Below are 20476 nucleotides of genomic sequence, written 5' to 3' on the forward strand. Positions count from 1 at the left end.
TCTCTAGTTTGGGTGACTGAGTTTACGATGAGATCGGGGACCCAGGAAGGAGAGCAGATTCGAGGTTGAAGATGAAATTTGGGCTTCGGGAGTATGACATTCCTAAGACTTGTAGATAGGCGCAGGAGTGGAGGACATCCATTGGGTTTCTGGAGACAGATAAGGAGTAGGACTCTAGATTTTGGAATTACAAGCAAGTACGTAAAGATGAGGCTGTGAAATTGCTGCACTCAATATGCCAGCAAATGTGGAAAATTCAGCAGTGGCCACAGGACTGGAAAAGGTCAGTTTTCATTCCAATCCCAAAGAAAGGCAATGCCAAAGAATGCTCAAACTACTGCACAATTGCACTCATCTCACACGCTAGTAAAGTCATGCTCAAAATTCTCCAAGCCAGGCTTTAGCAATACGTGAACTGTGAACTTCCAGATGTTCAAGCTGGATTTAGAAAACACGGAGGAACCAGAGATCAAATTGCCAACATCCGCTGGATCATCAAAAAAGCAAGAGAGTTCCAGAAAAACATCTATTTCTGCTTTATTGACTATGCCAAAGCCTTTGACTGTGTGGATCACAATAAACTGTGGAACATTCTGAAAGAGATGGGAATACCAGACCACCTGACCTGCCTCTTGAGAAACCTATATGCAGGTCAGGAAGCAACAGTTAGAACCGCACATGGAACAACAGACTGGTTCCAAATAGGAAAAGGAGTACATCAAGGCTGTATATTGTTACCCTGCTTATTTAACTTCTATGCAGAGTACATCATGAGAAACCCTGGACTGGGAGAAACACAAGCTGGAATCAAGATTGCCGGGAGAAATATCAATAACCTCAGATATGCAGATGACATCACCCTTATAGCAGAAAGTGAAGAGGAACTAAAACGCCTCTTGATGAGAGTGAAAGAGGAGAGTGAAAAAGTTGACTTAAAGCTCAACATTCAGAAAATGAAGATCATGGCATCCAGTCCCATCACTTCATGGGAAATAGATGGGGAAACAGTGGAAACACTGTCAGACTTTATTTTTTTCGGCTCCAAAATCACTGCAGGTGGTGATTGCAAGCATGAAATTAAAAGACGCTTACTCCTTGGAAGGAAAGTTTTGACCAACCTAGATAGCATATTGAAAAGCAGACACATGACTTTGCCAACAAAGGTCTGTCTAGTCAAGGCTGTGGTTTTTCCTGTGGTCGTGTATGGGTGTGAGAGTTGGACTGTGAAGAAGGCTGAGCACCGAAGAATTGATGCTTTTGAACTGTGGTGTTGGAGAAGATTCTTGAGAGTCCCTTGGACTGCAAGGAGATCCAACCAGTCCATTCTGAAGGAGATCAGCCCTGGGATTTCTTTGGAAGGAATGATGCTAAAGCTGAAACTCCAATACTTTGGCCACCTCATGTGAAGAGTTGACTCATTGGAAAAGACTCTGATGCTGGGAGGGATTGGGGGCAGGAGGAGAAGGGGACGACAGAGGATGAGATGGCTGGATGGTATCACTGACTCGATGGACTTGAGTCTGAGTGAACTCCGGGAGATGTTGATGGACAGGGAGGCCTGCCGTGCTGCGATTTCATTGGGTTGCAAAGAGTCGGACACGGCTGAGTGACTGAACTGAACTGAACTGAACTGAGGTAGTAGATAAAACTGAACTGACCTCTGCAAGATAAGTTGGATTTGAAGATGAAGGGGGAAATTTTGAGCCTCACCTTTGATAATAATAATTCAGTCAGTCAGTCAGGATATCCCCGGCTAGATACTTTAGAAGCCTTGTTCTGAAGAATGACAGCAAGTGCTCCTCAAAATAAATAAGCAAAGAAATAAACATTCTGTCAACAGTAAGTTTGGAAAGCAGGTTGAAGTTTTTAAAAGTTGCTCAGCCCTTAATATACCACTGTGCCTCATTTCCTACACTTATTGAACTGTGGTCTTAAGGAGAATTTTATAGAAATACTGTTCTACAAAAACCTGCCGGGAAACACTGGACCACAAAGTATACAGGCTTATACTTAAGAAAGTTCATGGTTTTGGGGGGGCCAAGTGGAGTTTACTCAAGAGAAGACTGAAATTGGGAGCAGGGACATGCACGTTTATAGTTGGTAGCATTGGCAGGTGGAAGTGTTTGAAGCCAGAGGAGCTCCTGTAGCCGACTCATCAGGAAGAAAAGGCAGTGACAAGAGTGAGGTTTTGAAGATTAGGATGAAATGAGGAGGGAATGGTTTCAGACAGGAAGATTGCCTAGGACAGGAAGCTGATAAAGACGGGAATGATAAAGATGCCTGGGAAATAGACGAGGAAGCGGGAACCTGAGAAACATTTTGAGGAAAGAAATTACGGGATTTGGTAATAGATTGGAGTAAAAGAAGAGAAAGGCAAAGATAACAATAGAATTTCTGGCTTGGGAGAGCAAGTAGGGGACACAGAAGAGTGAAACCAAGACGTAACAGTATTATGGCTAAAGCTCTTCCCAACTCCCTGCTGGATTTCTAGAAAACAGAATATTACTCTGTCTGAAAAAGTACAGTAGGATCCCTTCAAGTGTTTTCAGTTAAACGGCATGAGACTAAACAATTTTGAGAAGTTTTGAACACAGATCTAAAATACTATGTCCATAATGTCATGTCCAGTCTTCGAGTAGCCAAAATACAAGCTCCAGATTTATAATTAAGAAGTATGCTAACACTGCTGAAATTGACTTTTTTTTTAAATCTTGAACTGTTCAACAAAACAGGTCCCAGGTCACCATCATTATAACACCCTACACAAAATCTGGCATTTACAGTTTCTGCATTCAGCAGCAAGCTAGAAATCGCAATTCTAAGCAGAAATTGGTTTTAGATCTCTTTGCTTTCTTTCCAAGTGCGTTAGTGCCAAGGGCTCTGATCACGACACACTTGGTGTTACAGAGGGGAAAAAGTACTGTTTTGTTTTTCAAGGAGTGCTTTTTCTTTAAAAAAAAAAAAAATCCCGCCTGCTTGCTTTCTTTCAGGTGACGTTTACGAAGAGGAAATTTGGGTTGATGAAGAAGGCATACGAGCTGAGCGTGCTGTGTGACTGTGAGATCGCGCTAATCATTTTCAACAGCACCAACAAGCTGTTCCAGTACGCCAGCACGGACATGGACAAGGTGCTGCTCAAGTACACGGAGTACAACGAGCCGCACGAGAGCCGGACGAACTCGGACATCGTGGAGGTGAGCGTGCACGCGCGCCCGGTGAACCCCAAACTCAGGCGGCGCCGCTTGCGTGCAGACCTTCCCCCCTCTCCTCCCTGTCTCCACACAAGCACGACTTCCTTTTCCTAAAATGTCTATATGCCCGCAGGTGTACCCAGAGTGATTGCCCCAATTCTTACTCCACCCTCTCTCTCTGTCTCAAACTGCAAAGTGAGACTGGTATGATTGTAGGGACTCCGTGGATCTGCTCCTTGCTAGGAATCAGGCATCTTGTCAAATTATTAATCTCGTCCTTCTTGAGTCGTCCTTGTCCACCCCAGTGTCAGGCCACCAGAAATGGGAAGTGTGGCTACGAGGACAGCTCACCCACATCTTAGGTGACTTCTCATGATTGCTTTGAAGTATATCCTAAAGTATATACTTCTCATGGTTTCTTTTAAGTATATGCTTTGGCAGCATAGTCAAAGAAAAAAATTAAAGTGAGCTCACTGTAACTTTTCATTTGTTTTTCGCTTTATGTCTCTTCTTTCTAATTCATTCTTCCTAATGTATTCTTGCTGAAAGAGTAAAGACAGTTATTCTCCCAGAAGTGTTTTTTCCCCCAAATCATATAATTTAATATAGCGCTATTGATACACGTGGAATCAGAAATCTGATGAAAATGAATTTCTAAATGTCACTTGGTGTTTTATCAAAGTTAGATTTAAAACATGGTTCCATTGTGCCAAAAATAAATAAGCACCATGTTCAAACTCAAAAATATTTCTTATCTTTTACCATAAGTAACATTGCCATACAATTTTAAATGTTTCCCACATGTATGCTATTTAAATGTTATTGCCTTATAGTACCCTTCGTAAGCAATGAATAATAAACCAAAAGGGAATAGGTATAATGAAGTATATATCCCCATTATTCAGACATAAGATGTCCCCATCTATTTTATCCTCCTGTCTTTCTTCTCATGGATTCCTTGATTATGACTGCTTTTCCAGAATTAAGAGAAAATAAATGTTTCAGAAGTGTGTATTCAGAATCAGTCTACCAGAATACAAGTTATTCTTGCCATTGCTTTAAGTGGTTCCATATTATGAAAAAATGTAGTTCTAATCCTGATCAAATTAACCTGCCTCTTACATCCATCTTCTCTTTACCTGTTACAATTGTCTAAGATTAATTCTCATTTCTTTACTTTTACTTGAAAGTTTTTAAATTTTTTTAAAATTTTTTGCCTAATAAGACCAAGCAAAGAATTTCAGAGAAACAAAAGTAGATGATAAGGAGAGAGTGAGAGTGGTATGATAGTAGGGCCTCTGTGAATCTGCTCCTTGCTAGGAATCAGGCATCTTGTCAAATTATTAATCTCATCCTTCTTGAGTCATCCTTGTCTAATATGTGTATTTTAAAATACTTTCAGATTTGCATTACTACACATTTAGTGTTTCACTGACCGATGATTTTAATTGCGGGCTTGCCTTGATCTTGAAATTTAAGATCACTTATAAAATTACCTAGTATGTATTTCAGATAGCATTTTATTCATGCACAGATATAAGTGTGAAAATACATAAATATTAACAGTTGTCAAACCTCATAAGTGTTTTCACATGTGAAAGTGCTTTCACATGCATGCTTGTATACATTGACACACAGTTAACGTGAGTTCTGAAGACGGAACTCTATACTCAAAACTCCTCTTCATTACCAAAATCATTACAATAAACATTGCAGAGCAACAGCAAAAAATTGAATTGGAATTTGTCATCAAACTTGAACTGCTCCTGTCCTTCATATGTGGGAAATGCAGTTGAACTGTATTAATCTAGGTGAAAATTTGACTTTTTAGATTTGTTTTCTTAGGAGTTTAAAAATCTATAAATTCCCATGGTGGATTCATATCAATGTATGGCAAAACCAATACAGTATTGTAAAGTAAAATAAAATAAAAATTTTTAAAAAATCTATAAAATTATCTTCTGTGGGCTTTGCTCAGGAATATACTCTGGTTTAAAGGAGAGTTAAAACTTCACATACTTTAGAGATTTTCATATTCTGGGACAGATGGGTGCCTCAAACCAGACTTCTTCATGGTCATGAGAAGAACACTGAGTTGAAAGTCAAAGGGCTTGCACTTGAGGCCTTGCCTTGCACAGTCTTACTGGATGACAAACTGGCTGCTTCTCAGGTCTGAAGTTTTCTCATCTCAAAAAGGAGGACAGTGAATTTGAAAGTTTTGTACACTGTAATTCTTTAAAAAAGCAAAAACAGAGTAGAGTAGCAATTCCATCATTATGTTGCCCTTAACATCAATAGATTAAAGCTCTGAATCTCTCAAAAAGACATTCTGAGGCTCCTAGATCGAAACTAGAAATGCTTTGATTCTCTGAAAATCACATGTAAGTCTATCATGATTCGGGACTGGCCTGCTCTACTACCTGAATCACAACAGTCTTCACCATTTGGCTTTCCCACACTGTAGTAATAACTGAGATGATGGAGAAAGCAGTCAAGTGGGATCCCTAAACTTGACAAAGTGTGTACCAGAAAAATACAGAGAGTATTTTTCAAAGTGCATTTCACTGAAGTCAGTGTGGCTGAGATCCTTGGTGAAGAAGGGATCTTGATGGGAAGCTGCATTTGTAGTAAGTTTCCCAAAGTAATTCTTACACACACGAAGTTTGAAGACCTCTGCATGTTGCAGGCTAAGAACCTGTGATGCATCAGGGACTTGAGAAATCTATTCTTAGAATAGATCTAACACAAAGTTGAAAGTTAGGATAGTTTACTACTCCTGGGTAAAATTTTAAATCCTATTTATTTTAATTTAATGGAATACACTTAACTGAGAAAGTTTAATGAGGAGCATAATATGTTTCATGAAGGGTCATTAGTTTTATATTTCCCATTTGGACCATTACCCCTCTCCCTTAACCCTCTGAAAACAGTTTACTCACAAGAAAAAAAAAGATTGGCGAAGAGAGAGGAATAACACGATTCCCAGTATTCAGCCTGAAATACAAATTTCTGGGCCATACCAGAGTAGTGTTACAGGGTCATAGGAAATTGTGCAGCGCGTGGGTGTTGAAAGAGATTCCTTCTTTTAGCAAAAAAGCTCTTTGTAATTATCATGTCTTTGCTTGATAATTAGCACTACTGTTACAATGGCACAAAGACTTAATAGACTGGGATCAGGGTTTTTTTATTATTATATTATAATGCAGCTTGAATATCTGTTTAGATACAATATGTAAATATGCCAGATTTTGTAAATGTGTTAAGTTTTTAATCTACTGGGTAGGGGAAAAAAAACAATTATTGTATTAAAAACACTTCCTTTGAAGAAAGTCCATCTTATTTAACTCTGACAAGTATACTAGGTATTTACCCAAAATGGTAGCTTGTGAGGCTGTGGAAATTCAGTGGAGGCTCTGATGGTATTCAGAAACTGCTTCCTGCATCCCCTTGCGCCTGTCTAGCGCACTCTTGGTTCTCTTGGCTGCCTGCCGACTCCCACAGTTGATGCTGGGGAAGGAGACGTGGGGCTGAGCGCTTCAGGATGAACTGAAGATCTCAGGTCCCAGGGGACATGCTGTAAGCCTGTAGAGCCATTTCTTCACTCAGCAAGGATTTAGCAGGCACCGGCTTACGGTCAGCACCGCTCAAGGACTTCTGAACCAGGAGACAGGCATTCGTGTTAAGGATATGAAACAGACAAAAATTAGCTTGGGAACAGTCAGAGGGCAAAGGAGCAATAATCTCATTAAAGTAATACAAACTGCTGAAAGGAAGACTTCAGCTAAACAGTTCAACAAAACTTCAAACAGGTCGTTGATCACCGGATCATTCTAGGTGATCCTTGAAGAGACAGAAGTCCCAGACAGGCTACCTCATATCCAGCGCATGTTTTCTAACCACAAAACCCACTTGGGAGCATCACTTAGCACCTGGCCAGGAGGGAACCTCTCACCTCTCAGTGACTCAGTAATTCTGTTTGAGCTGCTCATCTAGTCTGGGCTAGTGACTAAGTGACTATGTGTGGCCATGGGATAAAACATAAGAACCCGTGCCGCTCCTTGGGAAATCAGAAAGATGGATGTAACCCCTGCAGAAAGGACCTCTGATTCACAGCTCTCTCGGGAGAAGATTACTGGCTTTTCTTTTTGAGGTGCAAGGATGAGAAGAAGAGAGTCTGTGTGTGGGTGAGAGAGGGAGCATTTGAGTGAGGTGGGCAAAAAGAAAGGGGAGAATGAGAGATGATATTTACATGAAAGTTTATTTTCTGTTACCTGATTCCTGTTTTTGGATTTAAAGACAGTTCTAGCAAAATATCTCCTTGCACAGTAATAATTAAGGCCTGAATTGGGTCTGCAAAGGCCTTAAAATAGCTAATACACTTTAGTATTCCACAGTGCTCCTGGAGGTTATCAATAAGTTAACTACCTTTACATAGTTGATAAAAATTTAGAACAATTTTTGTTGAAAAGCAAATTCAGCCAATAGTGGAATTGGACTTTACAAACTCTGTATTACAAAAGTCAGGAGTAGATATAACATATCAAAATATGTCTCTTTTTACATGAGCTTTCCTTATATAACCCAATTAAATAGGTTTCAATTTTATTCTTATAAAAATATAGATACATGAAAAATATATATGCTTCATAGGTATATGTGACACATACTTTTTCTAAAAGAAAAAGAACATTCACTTATATGTTTGATCATTTGTTGAATTTTCATTCTTTCATGCATTCACTGAACAAAGATTGGCTGAATTCCTGCCATGTGCTATGTGCCGTGGAATGCATGGAGATATGAACGTAACCAAGGCCCCTCAAGGTCTCTTGGTCAAGATTGCTCACAAGGTCATGTGTGATCTAGCCTCTGTAATTCTCTTCTTCTCTAGCCTCACCTTTTGTTATTTTCCTCAGCCACCCCCTCACCCAGTTCCCATCCTATACTCAAGCCATCTAAAGATGCTTACATCCTTCAGCTTCTCCAAGCCCTGTTTGTTTTGTCTTCAACATTCCTTACTCAGCCTTTGCTTGGCTTTTATTTATCCTTCCTTCAGGTCAGGCCCCAGTTTATACTTTTGGAAATATCCTGGAGATGCTCTGTAACTTATGCTTATTGTTTTTCCTATATTATAATATAGGACTCTAACATGTTCTGTTTTCTCTATCAAAGCACTGTTGAAGCTATTGTCCAATTGCTTGTTCCACGCTAGATTTTTTAACTTCTGGAAGGCAGGGCACATTTTGTCTTCCATCACATCTCCAGGGCTTAATGTGAGGTTGAGAGAGTGTTAGGCCATCAGCATATATCTGTAGAAAAAATAAACAGGGAAAGACAGTTATAACAGGATATAGCCATGGGATTGCCGTATAGCATAATGTTACTCGTTTAAAGTATAAAAATGTTTTTATAGTTCCAATGAAACAGTTCACTAAAATTTTAAAATTTCATCAAAGCACTGTCAAAAACTACAGTGATCTAGATCCGTACCATCTAATACAGTAGCCACTGGCCACGTGTGGCTAGTGACTGGCAAATGGGGCAAGGGAAGATGTAGAATACAGTGATATCGAGAAAGTTCTGTGGGACAGCACTGCTCTAGACTGAAATCTGAAAAAGGAGGCATTTAACTAATTGTGTTTTCAAATCGACACCAGGATTAATTGTTCAATGTGAAATTAGAGCAGTGCATTTCAGAGGTGAAGAACTGTGTAGCCTTGAGATTTTAGAATCCAAAGCATAAATGTTCACTTTGAGAGACACCAGTCTGGAATTACACACTCATCGTAAAACTGAAAGCACATTTTGCCCCCACACCAGTAACCGCAGAGTCAATCAGTAAGCTTACCGTCTGGTTCGAAAGTTCTTTTGAGTTGTCCAGGCTGACAGGGAGCTCTAGCCACGTGAACGAGGTAATGCATGCTGTTTTTTTAAGTGTGAAGCTTGTGAACGGAAGGATGGTAGGTCTTCCTTGTTACTATTTTTAAACTTACTTGAAGCAGCATAGGCTAGTATTTAACTTTATAATTAGTAATTAATTTCTTCAGAAAAGCAGGTTTTTTCCAGAAACTTAGAGAAGTAATATTTTTGAGCTACATTAAAAATTCTTCTTAGATTACTGTGAATTATAATTAAAATAGTTCTTACTGCGAGTAGCTCAGTAATTCTGCCTTGTCCTCTGTTAAACTAAATATATAATTGCTTTTAGATAGATAGTATTGAAAATTGAAGGATTAGTATATTCCATAAAGATTTAAACCTTCAGTGTTGAGTATTCTAAGGAAAACAAGAAAAAAGTTATTTTGTTAAAAACAGTAAAAGAAGAGGTTTTGCATATTTTTCCTAAGTTGTAATGTTTGTTTTTGTTTATATATCTTTAAAAGACTTTTGTTTGTCTCTGTAAATCAAATTTATATTTGTTCCCCAAAGTCTAAAAGAAACAGGTCTAAAATGTATTCATATTTCTCATCAATCCACAATGAATTTCTGTATATCAAATTTGAAAATCCATTCCTTTTTAAAAATGATGCACTTGCTTAATTTGCATATATTTTATAAACATGAAAAGCTGCTTCACATGTCATTTATTAAGAAAATCACTGTTGAACAAATAAAGTGCATGTTAGATTACTCAAGTTATATGCACAAGGCAATAACACATTACCTCTCATCTCTTGTTACACAGCTCTAATGGCTTAGTACTAACAGAGTCAACAGAAAATTATTTAATAATAGTAGGAGCAGAAAAGACAATAGGTTTCAAAATACAGCCTTTTGTCAGTAGTGAAACTGCTTTATAATTATTAACCATCACCATTTTATCATTATTATTTTACATGAATCACCTTGAATTGGAACAAACCAAAGTCTTCATGGTTTTTTTCCCTCAATATCTGAAAGTGAAAGGGGGAAACATTTTTAGCCTGAATCATCATTATCAATATTTAATGACATTTACAGAGTTCATGACACCTACAACTTGGTGTTGCACTGCACATTTGAACCAACTGTTGCATTCTAGCCATTGACAGTCCTTAGGTAAACGTAACATTATTTGGTTTTAAAACATATCAAATAAGATATCAAAGAGTAGAATATCCTTATTTCCTTAGGGTTGGTACTAAGTATATGGCTATGAAATACTCAAAAGTGAAGCTTTAGGAACAATTTCAGAGTCCTGCCTAGAATCAGAATAAAAGATGATGAGTCTTTAATCAAAGGATGTTTATTTTTTCAACTGCCTCACTGCATTTTTAAGAACTATTATTATAAACCTACTTCCTTTCTCTGAAGGACATGATGATGTTTTATTTATAACTTCAACTGCCAGCTCAATGTATGGCATATTGTAGACATTTAATAAATATTATATATATATGTACATATATATCAGGCTTTCCAGGTGGCTCAGTGGTAAAGAATCTGCCTGTCAGTACAGGAGATGTAGGAGACATGGGTTCAATCCCTAGGTCAGGAAGATCCCCTGGAGAAGGAAATGGCACATCACTCCAGTATTTTTGTCTGGAAAATTCCATTGACAGAGGAGCCTGGTGGGCTACAGTCCACAGGGTCGCAAAGAGTTGGCCGCAACTGAGCGACTGAGCGTGTGTGCATGGATATATATATATGTATGCATATATTCAGATACATCTATACCTGTGTATATATACTTATGTATATATATAAAATATATATATATAAACAACTTACTGATGATCATTATGGTATAAATATTAAAAGTTACCAGATTTTCTTCATTGAAGTCAGATATGTTCTAATAATAATAAAAGGTGAAACTCTTTCAAGAGAACCAGAGATGGATAAAGGCTGTTGCTTCCCTCATCACTCAGTTGGTAAAGAATCCGTCTGCAATGCAGGAGACCCCAGTTCAATTCCTGGGTTGGGAAGATCCACTGGAGAAGGGATAGGCTACCCACTCCGGTATTCTTGGGCTTCCCTTGTGCCTCAGCTGGTAAAGAATCTGCCTGCAATGTGGGAGACCTGCGTTCGATCCCTGGGTTAGGACGATCCCCTGGAGAAGGGAACGGCTACCCACTGCAGTATTCTGGTCTGGAGAATTCCATGGACTGTGTAGTCTCTGGGGTCACAAAGAGTCAGACACGACTGAGCAACTTTCACTTTCATCACTTTATATAAGGGGGAAAAAAAAGGCATGTGGACAATGTAGAGATATTTCTTGTAGCCCTGGTGGAAAGTAAAAGACTTTCAGACCAATATATGTAGATTCCTGGGAAAAAGAGAAGCGATGGTGGTACTTCAGCCAGGATCTAACGAGAGATCAGAGGGTCTCAGACAAAATGCCTCCGGCCCAGTCTGAATCACTGGGGGCATCTTGCTTAAAGGCTGATTCTGATTCAGTGAGCACAGGGCAGGGCCCAAGAGTCTGTATTTCCAACAAGCTCCCAGATGATAACTGATGCTGCTAGTCTGTGAACCAAACTGAGTACCAAGGCACCAGAGCCTTTCCAAATATCTATTTTCTCTAGTGTGGAGTTTGAAAGTACATTTGTGAACATTTTTCATACCATAAAAAAAATTTGTTTTTAACTGATATATGGTTAAATTAACTCTTGGAAGCAAGCACGTTACACTTTTGGAAGTACAATATAAAAGGCCTGTTATTACACAGTGAAGTGAGCAGCATCTCCTGGCCCCTCCCTATGCGTGCCCATCAGTTGCTAGTGGCTCCCAAGAGCAAGTGTCAAGGAAGATTCTGAGTTCAAGACCAGACTCGGCAGGCAAGTATGATGTCAGTGGTTAGCAGTGGGTACAGAGAGTGGTGGCAGCTATACATTCCTCATTACCCTCATGATCAAAATAATTCATAGGACATTCTGGAAAAAGACTCCAGACTCCATCATTAAAAGCACTATAATTAGGCAAATGCTGCATATGGATGCAACAGATTGGGTGGGTAGATTATCTTATTGGGAATATATCTCATTTTACTAATAGCTGTTTGGCATGTTATCCAGTCACGTCTCAACGGCATTTAGTGTGTTCTGTGTTATCCCGAAGTTTAGCCACCTAATGGAAGTTTTCAATAAGGAAAAAAAAAAAATCCCTGTCAATTATTTCTAAAGGTCATAGAGTTAATGACTAGCTGGGAGGTTAATTAGATTCTGAAAGCCTCTTCATATCAATTAAATCTCTTATCTTTATGTTTTAGTAAATAAACTCAGTAACTATTTAGAGCTACTGTTTTAGGATAAGAAACGCTGTAAACAGTAAATTCTAAAGTGGGTATTTGGTTTTTTCCCTCACATCTGATAAAATATTTTTACAAAAACCCTTATATACAAATGAATAATAGTAACTCTTATTCAAGAATTTCTGAATTTAAAACTTTATTTTTTGATATACCACACAAATGCCTCTTTCAGTTCAGTTCAGTCGCTCATTCGTGTCCAACTCTTTGCGACCCAATGAATCGCAGCACGCCAGGCCTCCCTGTCCATCACCATCTCCCGGAGTTCACTCAGACTCACGTCCATCGAGTCAGTGATGCCATCCAGCCATCTCATCCTCCATTGTCCCCTTCTCCTCCTGCCCCCAATCCCTCCCAGTATCAGAGTCTTTTCCAATGAGTCAGCTCTTCACATGAGGTGGCCAAAGTACTGGAGTTTCAGCTTCAGCATCAGTCCTTGCAAAGAATACCCAGGACTGATCTCCTTCAGAATGGACTGGTTGGATCTCCTTGCAGTGCAAGGGACTCTCAAGAGTCTTCTCCAACACCACAATTCAAAAGCATCAATTCTTCGGCGCTCAGCCTTCTTCACAGTCCAACTCTCACATCCATACATGACCACTGGAAAAACCATAGCCTTGATTAGACGGACCTTTGTTGGCAAAGTAATGTCTCTGCTTTTGAATGTGCTATCTAGGTTGGTCATAACTTTCCTTCCAAGGAGTAAGCGTCTTTTAATACCTGTACACATTTGTAAATAAGTAACATATTTAGCACCTGTGGCCTGACACAGTCAGTCATTTCTGTCATGTGAATTCTCTTTGGATAATACAGTCAGGTTTCAGATGAAATGAAATGACTACAGGTGGCTATTAACATTTTAATTAATTGAAATTAATAAACTCAAAAGTTTAGTTCTTCAGTCCTACTGACCACATTTCAAGTGCCTCATAGTGACATGTGACAGTGGCTTCCGTTGGTCAGGATGGGTCCAGAAATGTTCGTCACCCCAGAAACCTTCTACTCAGCAGCCCTGGTGTAAGAATGAAACTGGCAAACCCAGCACTCTTGTTGATGAGGTAACTAGCGTGGTGGTTGATGGATACAGCATAATAAAGGACCTGTGAGCTAGAGAGGTTGCACCGGCCATTCCATCTTTCATTCCCACGGCAGGCATTGGTTGCTTCCCTACTGGGTGTTAGGGTCTGTGCCAGGGCAGGGAGAATCAATCAGGAAAGCTGCATCATACTCCCAGGAATGGCATATTTGTTAAAGTAAGTGGGATTCTGTGGATCAAGATGAGAGGATGGAGGGAACACTGAAGTTGAAATTACCCTGAGGAAGAAAAAAAAACGGAGGAAGGGACAGGAAAGGACAGAAACAAACCAGGTCAACCCTAAGCTCTAAGCTTTTCCACCAAAAAGGGAATGCGCATGCGTACCAGGCTCAGGTTTCCTAATTAGGTATGCGGGGAATTTTATCTTCTCCCCAGGCTTCCCGACTAGGTTCTCCTGAAAGGTGGTAGTTCTGAATTAATTTCACATGGGGAAAAAGAAAGCTGCAGGGTGATTTTCCTAAAGAATGTTGTTGGAAGCATTATCGTGAGAGTTCTCCTTTAAATTTTACTTGTAGGAAGGAACTTTTAAAGCCCCACAGATTTGGAGAGAGATTAGTTCTGGTTATGGCAACACCACACATTATTAGTTCTATAACCTGGGCTGACTTGTTCAACGTTCTAAGTTGGTCCACCCTGACCCATCCTGGCTCACAGGGCTGATGGGATGATCATGGCTGTAAAAGATGTCAGAGCCCACTGTCAACTGTTAAGTTAGGTGGTGGTTTAGAAGCTAAACGATTCTTTGTGACCCTGCGGAGTATAGCCCACCAGGCTCCTCTGTCCATGGGATTCTCCAGGCAAGAAAACTGGAGTGGGTTACCATTTCCTTCTCCAGAGGATCTTCCTGACCCAGGGTTCGAACCCAGGTCTCCTGCATTGCAGGCAGGTTCTTTACCCACTTAGCTACGAGGAAAGCCCTTAAGTTAGGTAAGATGTTTTTATTTTCAACATCAAGGGAAAAGTTCAGAAAATTTAAGCTGTTTTACCAAAGGACAGAGAAGCAGCAATTTTTTATATTGAGAATAATTATATAGCATTTTCTATTAAAAGTTGTGTATGCTTAGTCACTCAGTTTTGACCCCTTAAACATGTAGCCCACCAGACTCCTCTGTCCATGGATTTCCCAGGCAAGGATACTGGAGTGGATTGCCATTTCCTTATCCAGGGGATTTTCCCGACCCAGGGATCAAAATTGCGTCTCCTGCATCGCAGGCAGATTCTTGACCCACTGAGCCATCGGAGAATGCCTTAATAAATATTACATTCTTACATAAATAATGATAGCACTTGTATAAATTAAAATGAAAGTGAAGTCGCTCAGTCGTGTCCGACTCTTTGCGATCCCATGGACTGTAGTCCACCAGGCTTCTCTGCCCATGGGATTTTCCAGGCAAGAGTACTGGAGTGGGTTGCCACTAATAAAGGCTACTGAATTGATGTATTTTCCACAAGCATTGGTGGAGTGTTCGCTACGTGCGAGGCATTGTGCTAAGTGCATAGGAAACGTGACTGTGATCATGAGGAGTCCACAGTCCTCCAGGTCGGTATGCCGTTGTGGACACAGCATGCGCAGTATTTGTTCCCTCATTCAGCAGATACACATGAACATGGAGATCAGGCGCTAAAGTTCGTGCTAGTTACTGGTGATGCGCCGGTGACTATCCTGTCCACCAGTCTGAACCTTGAAAAGACTTAGGGCACAGCAGGCTAACTGAAGGAAAAGAAAGTAATTTCAGTTGTGAGCCCATGAAAACATCCATCTCATGGTGGGTTAGAGGGGAAAACACAACTTTGAAAGATAAGGAGAGTAAGTTGATAGGCTGAGCCAGTCTGCAAGTCATTTTTCCCCCATGTAAAGTAAAAGCAAGACTAATAAAGGTCATGATTTAGAGATATACAAATGTGTACACACACACACATCTATGTGTATATGAAGCAGGCTTTAATTTTGTTTCCCATTGGCACCAGAATTTTGTTTTTAGTATGTCGTTTCTCTGTAAACATGTGGTTATGATTTTTAGGGAAATTCTATAGAATACAAATGTTTGAAAAATGCAGTGAATATAATTACCTTTAAGTTTGACACAAGGGTCTCTGGTGTTGAGAATGGAAACTTTCAGGTTGTATTGGACATCCTCATCTTAACTGTACAGATGAGGATCTCTCTACCCACTCCCTAATTTCTAAAACACCCTCCATCTGGCTGAGAGGCTGGAAAATTGTTACATGCCTGTGTAACATTCGTATAACCTAATAGTTCTCCAACCTTTCCCGCAGTTCAATCATTGGAGAATGTTCTTTGTTTTTGTAGTCCGCTGTTTCACATAGTAACAGCTTGTTGTATTTTGGTCTGTTTGCCAGAGGGAAGGTTTATTTTTAAAACCCTGAACTCTGAATTTTTCTTTATTTTTCCAAGATTGAAAGCAGCTGAAATGCCTGGAGTTACAGGTTGAAGGCTGCTTTACAATATGTGAAGAGAAGCTTCTTTCCCTCCTCCCTTTGTGTGTGTGTGTGTGTGTGTGTGTGTGTTTTTAAATTTTTTCCGAACAAATGTCTTCTAACTGGTAGTTGTCTAAAAATAGAAAACTGCCTAACTAAAAATAGCCTGGCTCTAGTTCGTGCCAAGGAAAATGGAGAGGAATAGGCGTGGAATAGAAGGCTGAGTAATCCAGTTCTATTCATTCAGAGAAACCTTTGAGAATGCAGCGATGATAAAGTACCCTCCAAAAACCGCAGGCCTGAGTCTCCCTTCAGACTTCTAGGTGCCAATAAACATTTTAGCCCCAGGACACATTTTTTTTCTCATAGGTTGTAAACATTTTCTAAAAGACAAGGCTTTGTTTCACAGAAATCTGACCAACTGCCATAACTAACTTTCCTAAGGTCTTAAAAATCCATAATTATAACATGTATTTCAAAAACGCATCTTAAATGAAAGTATTGTAAAATAATGTATATCGTGTAATAATCAGGAGGAAACTGTTGTAATAAAAACCGCTTACTGCTTGCAATTAAACTCGAAACTTTAAAGAGTTTCGCAGAAAGAAAATTATTCCTGTGACTCATTGTAGCTAAAGAGAGCGGCTGACTTATTTTAGTTTAGCTCCCTTGGACGTAGAATTCTCCTGTTACGTATGTAACCGCTTGATATACCAGTATTTAGTCTCTTTTCTTACAACTATACTTTGCATCCAAGTGTATTTTCACTTTTAATTTTATAAAGGGAGTAGAAACTACTTTGAGAAGGAACATTTTGAAGGTAGGATGGCTTTTAGTTTAGAGAAACGGAATTCTGAGTAAGCCTTAAAAAAAAAAATACATCCACCAGTTTTGCAATTGTAACGCTTTTTCTCTCTCTCTTTTTGTTTTGCTTAAGTAATCTGAATAACCAGGTCAAACATAGCAACAGGGTGTGGAAATGTCAGCACAGTTCATGGGGTTATACGGGTCTGAGCATTGTTATGCCCAGTTCCTGTAGTGCTGCTGGTGATAAGACTCTTGAGACAAAGGACGATAATTGATGGAAAGAGACTTAAATCATTGCTAGAAGAATCAAGGTCCTTGTATCTATGTACATCAACTCCTCTGGTCTCCTTCCGTCTTGTAAAGCATTTTGTCGTCTTGCCTGGTGGCCCCCTACTGCTCTTTGTAATGGATGCAGACCACAAGTGATTCCTTCATGCCTCATACAGGGTGTAATTGTGTCTGTGTGGTGTATTAGTAATTACCAAGCTGAATTCCCATATTGTATCTTTAGTGCAGGCATGGAAAAATAGGACATACAACCCTGCATAGCCATTTTCAACCTAGATAGTGAGCCACTTAGAGCTGCATTCCAGGGACAAAGCCTTTTATATGCACACTTTTTGAACAAAATTTTCATTGTTGAGTCATTTGTGCTATGCAGGATACATTCCGTTTTAGAAATAATTAACCTCTAATAATATATGTACTTCTGACTTTTCAGCAAAACCTTTGTAATATGGAAAATATTGCTATTTTAATTGCTAAAAAATCATTTTAATATTGCTCAATAATAGTGATATGAGCTATAATAGCCATGCTAGCGTATCGTATGAGAACAGTGCATGAATTACTACATATAATGGATTGTATGACATTCATAAATATTAAATAATATAATTGTTTTATTAGCATTTTTACTGTAAATAATGTCGTTTTCATATATAAGTTATCCATCTTGGCTGAAGCATTGTTAAACTTCAGAAAAAGCTAACAATGAAATTTTGTTACAGTAAGCAGATGTGAATTAATAATTAATCTCTTTGCTATAAAATTTCCATCCATCCTTTATGTATTACGTAGCCAATATTGATTTGACTGCCTTCTACTGGTTAGAGATTTGAAATGTCTACAGCATTATTTATAATAGAAGGCCAAATAACACAAGCAGAATGGTTTAAACACGAGGTGTGTTTATTCTGTGCATCAAATGCTTATAATGACAGCTGAAAGCTATTAAATGTAGCAAAGAAGTTAATATGGCCATTTTATTAGTGATAAGCAATGACATTAGATTTATGTAGTTATCAAATATGTGCAAGGTTTTAATTCCATTTTACCTCCAACTTTACAAGTGGGCTTCCAGTATGTGTATTTTAGAGGTTTACTTCCACTTTTATCTGTAGATATTTTTATTCTAGCAGTAATTATTGAATTTCTAGACTATATAGACCTTTATAGTGATGCCAGGAGAGATACAAGTTGGGAAGCTTCCATCTGTGACCTCACAAAACTTACAGTCTAGCTAAGGCAGAAAATACATATGTGAATCAACAGGGCAAAATGGCCTAACGGGCATGATGAGATATTGGCGGAGGCAGCGCAACAGTGTTTGGGAGCCCCAGTTCCCAAAGTGGAGCTGAACTACCCATTTGTGTCCCTCCCTACTGCTTACCAGTTGTATGTCCCTGGACAAATCACTTCAGTGTTCTTCCTCTTTATTTTTCCCCTTTCTAAATGGGGTTTAATAATAGTACCTAGTATATAGCTATTATGACAGTTAAATGATTGAATATTTTTTAAATGCATAGAGCAGGGTCTGACACATAGTAAGGTTTATGATGATGACACCTTGTAATCAAGTAACAACTATAGAAAGAATATTTTAAAAGCTAGAAATGGTAGTCATGATTGGGGATGTCTTTTTAGCTCAAACAATTGAAATGCAGAGAGATGGTTGTGACTTGATGAAGCGGATGGAGACGAACCTTTCAAAAGGTTATGCAAAGATTCACAAGAAGAAAGGAGCAAGGGCCTGAAAAATACTAGTTTTAGAATTAGTTTTAAGAATTGAAAGTTCACAGAGAGAAGGAGCAGTAGGAAAAATGGCAAGGGCAATGAGGAAGAGGAGGAAGCAGATAAGAGCTCTAAATGTTTGGTGCAGAATCAGGTAGAATACGGAAGGTATAAGAAGGATGCTGTATGGTCTCAAGCAGAAGAATAACAAAATGACAACCAGATAGAAGTAATGTAATTGTAAAATGTAGATGTGCCAAAACATTTTAATTTTTACAAGCAACATGTATATGTGTACCTCCTCTAAAGCCTAAAACCTTTCATTAGACTTATATATTTTAAGCCATTTATGCCATCCTGTGAACAGTTATGATTAGAACATAAAAAGTTGTTTTTGAAATATGCATGTAATTTCAGTTTGCACTGATAATATGCACATGCATTTATTTCTCTGACTAAAGACGAAATGTCAGATGTAATATCTTAAAGAAACAAATTATAAAGACCTCAGCAAGCATATTTAAACTATATAAGCTTCTCTACATTAAATTGAAGAAATCAAAATCTGTAAATTTTGATGTTCTTAATAAAGTATGTGGACTTGCCCAATGACTCAGATGGTAAAGAATCTCCCTACAGTACAGGAGATCCAGGTTCAATCCCTGGGTCAGGAAGATCCCCTGGAGAAGGGAATGGCCACCCACTCCAGTACTCTTGCCTGGAGAATTCCGTGGACAGAGGAGCCTGGCGGGCTACAGTCCAGGGAGTCACAAACAGCTGGACACCACAGGACGACTAACAGACACGCATAATGCAGTGTGTGCACTTTGAATGACCACGTGAACAGGCCAGGATTCTGGATACAATGTGCAAAAACTTTATCCTTAGACTTGCACGCCTGTAATCTAAAAGCTCAGCCATTTTTTTTGGATATTAATTGAAGTATCATTGACTTACAGTGTCATGCTAATTTATGATGTATGGTATATGAGACATATAGACATTACTTATATATGTATATAATATATATAGATTATTTTCCATTATGGTTTGTTAGGCCGCAGATGGTGTGGGGAAAGGGGCAGAAGCAAGTTCTAGAGAGTCAGACAAATCTGGTTTTTCCACTTTCATTAACTCCATGCTCTTGGGCAAGTGTCTTAATCTCTGCTGATACTTAGCTTCATAAGCGGTAAAATTGGGATGGTAAGTCTCGCTTTTGGTCTTTTTGTGCACATTAGCTTATACAAAGTACATATATAGCCATTAGCACATGTTGGGCACATGACGCCTCTAAACATGTTATTTCCTTTCCTTCTGCTCCTTCCTCCTGTATGTGTAAACATAGACAATGTTTTCTAACTTTTCTCTCTCTCTCTCTCTTGCTCACACACATACACACACACACACACACATTCACACCTTGGACATTGAAATCTTCAGTATATCTTGTGATTACATTCAAACAAAATGTCATATTTATAAATTGGTACATATAATACATGTATAAGTATTTTCTTGGGTCATGAAGTCATGAAATTCTTCAGAGATAAAATATTTACTATACAGATTTTAAACTAAGGAAAAGGTAGAGAGAGGTTAAAAACTAGGAATCACAAATAACTCTATTAACGAAGGTCAAAACAGAAATTTAAAAACTAGGTTGAACCCTGTCCCGTGGAGGAGCTGACCCCAGGTTTGTTG

General features: G+C 38.9%; 1 protein-coding gene across 10 annotated transcripts in view; it reads left to right on the forward strand.

Moving 5' to 3' along the window:
• MEF2C (myocyte enhancer factor 2C) overlaps nt 1–20476 on the forward strand; it is a 177955-nt gene that overhangs the window by 93571 nt on the left and 63908 nt on the right. For all 10 annotated transcript variants that reach the window (XM_005683422.3, XM_013965778.2, XM_018049972.1 and 7 more), the window contains 1 exon segment: nt 2991–3194. In XM_005683422.3, coding sequence (XP_005683479.1) covers nt 2991–3194 — 204 coding nt within the window.

The sequence above is a fragment of the Capra hircus genome, chromosome 7 (genome assembly GCF_001704415.2).
Source record: "Capra hircus breed San Clemente chromosome 7, ASM170441v1, whole genome shotgun sequence".
Lineage (NCBI taxonomy): Eukaryota > Metazoa > Chordata > Mammalia > Artiodactyla > Bovidae > Capra > Capra hircus.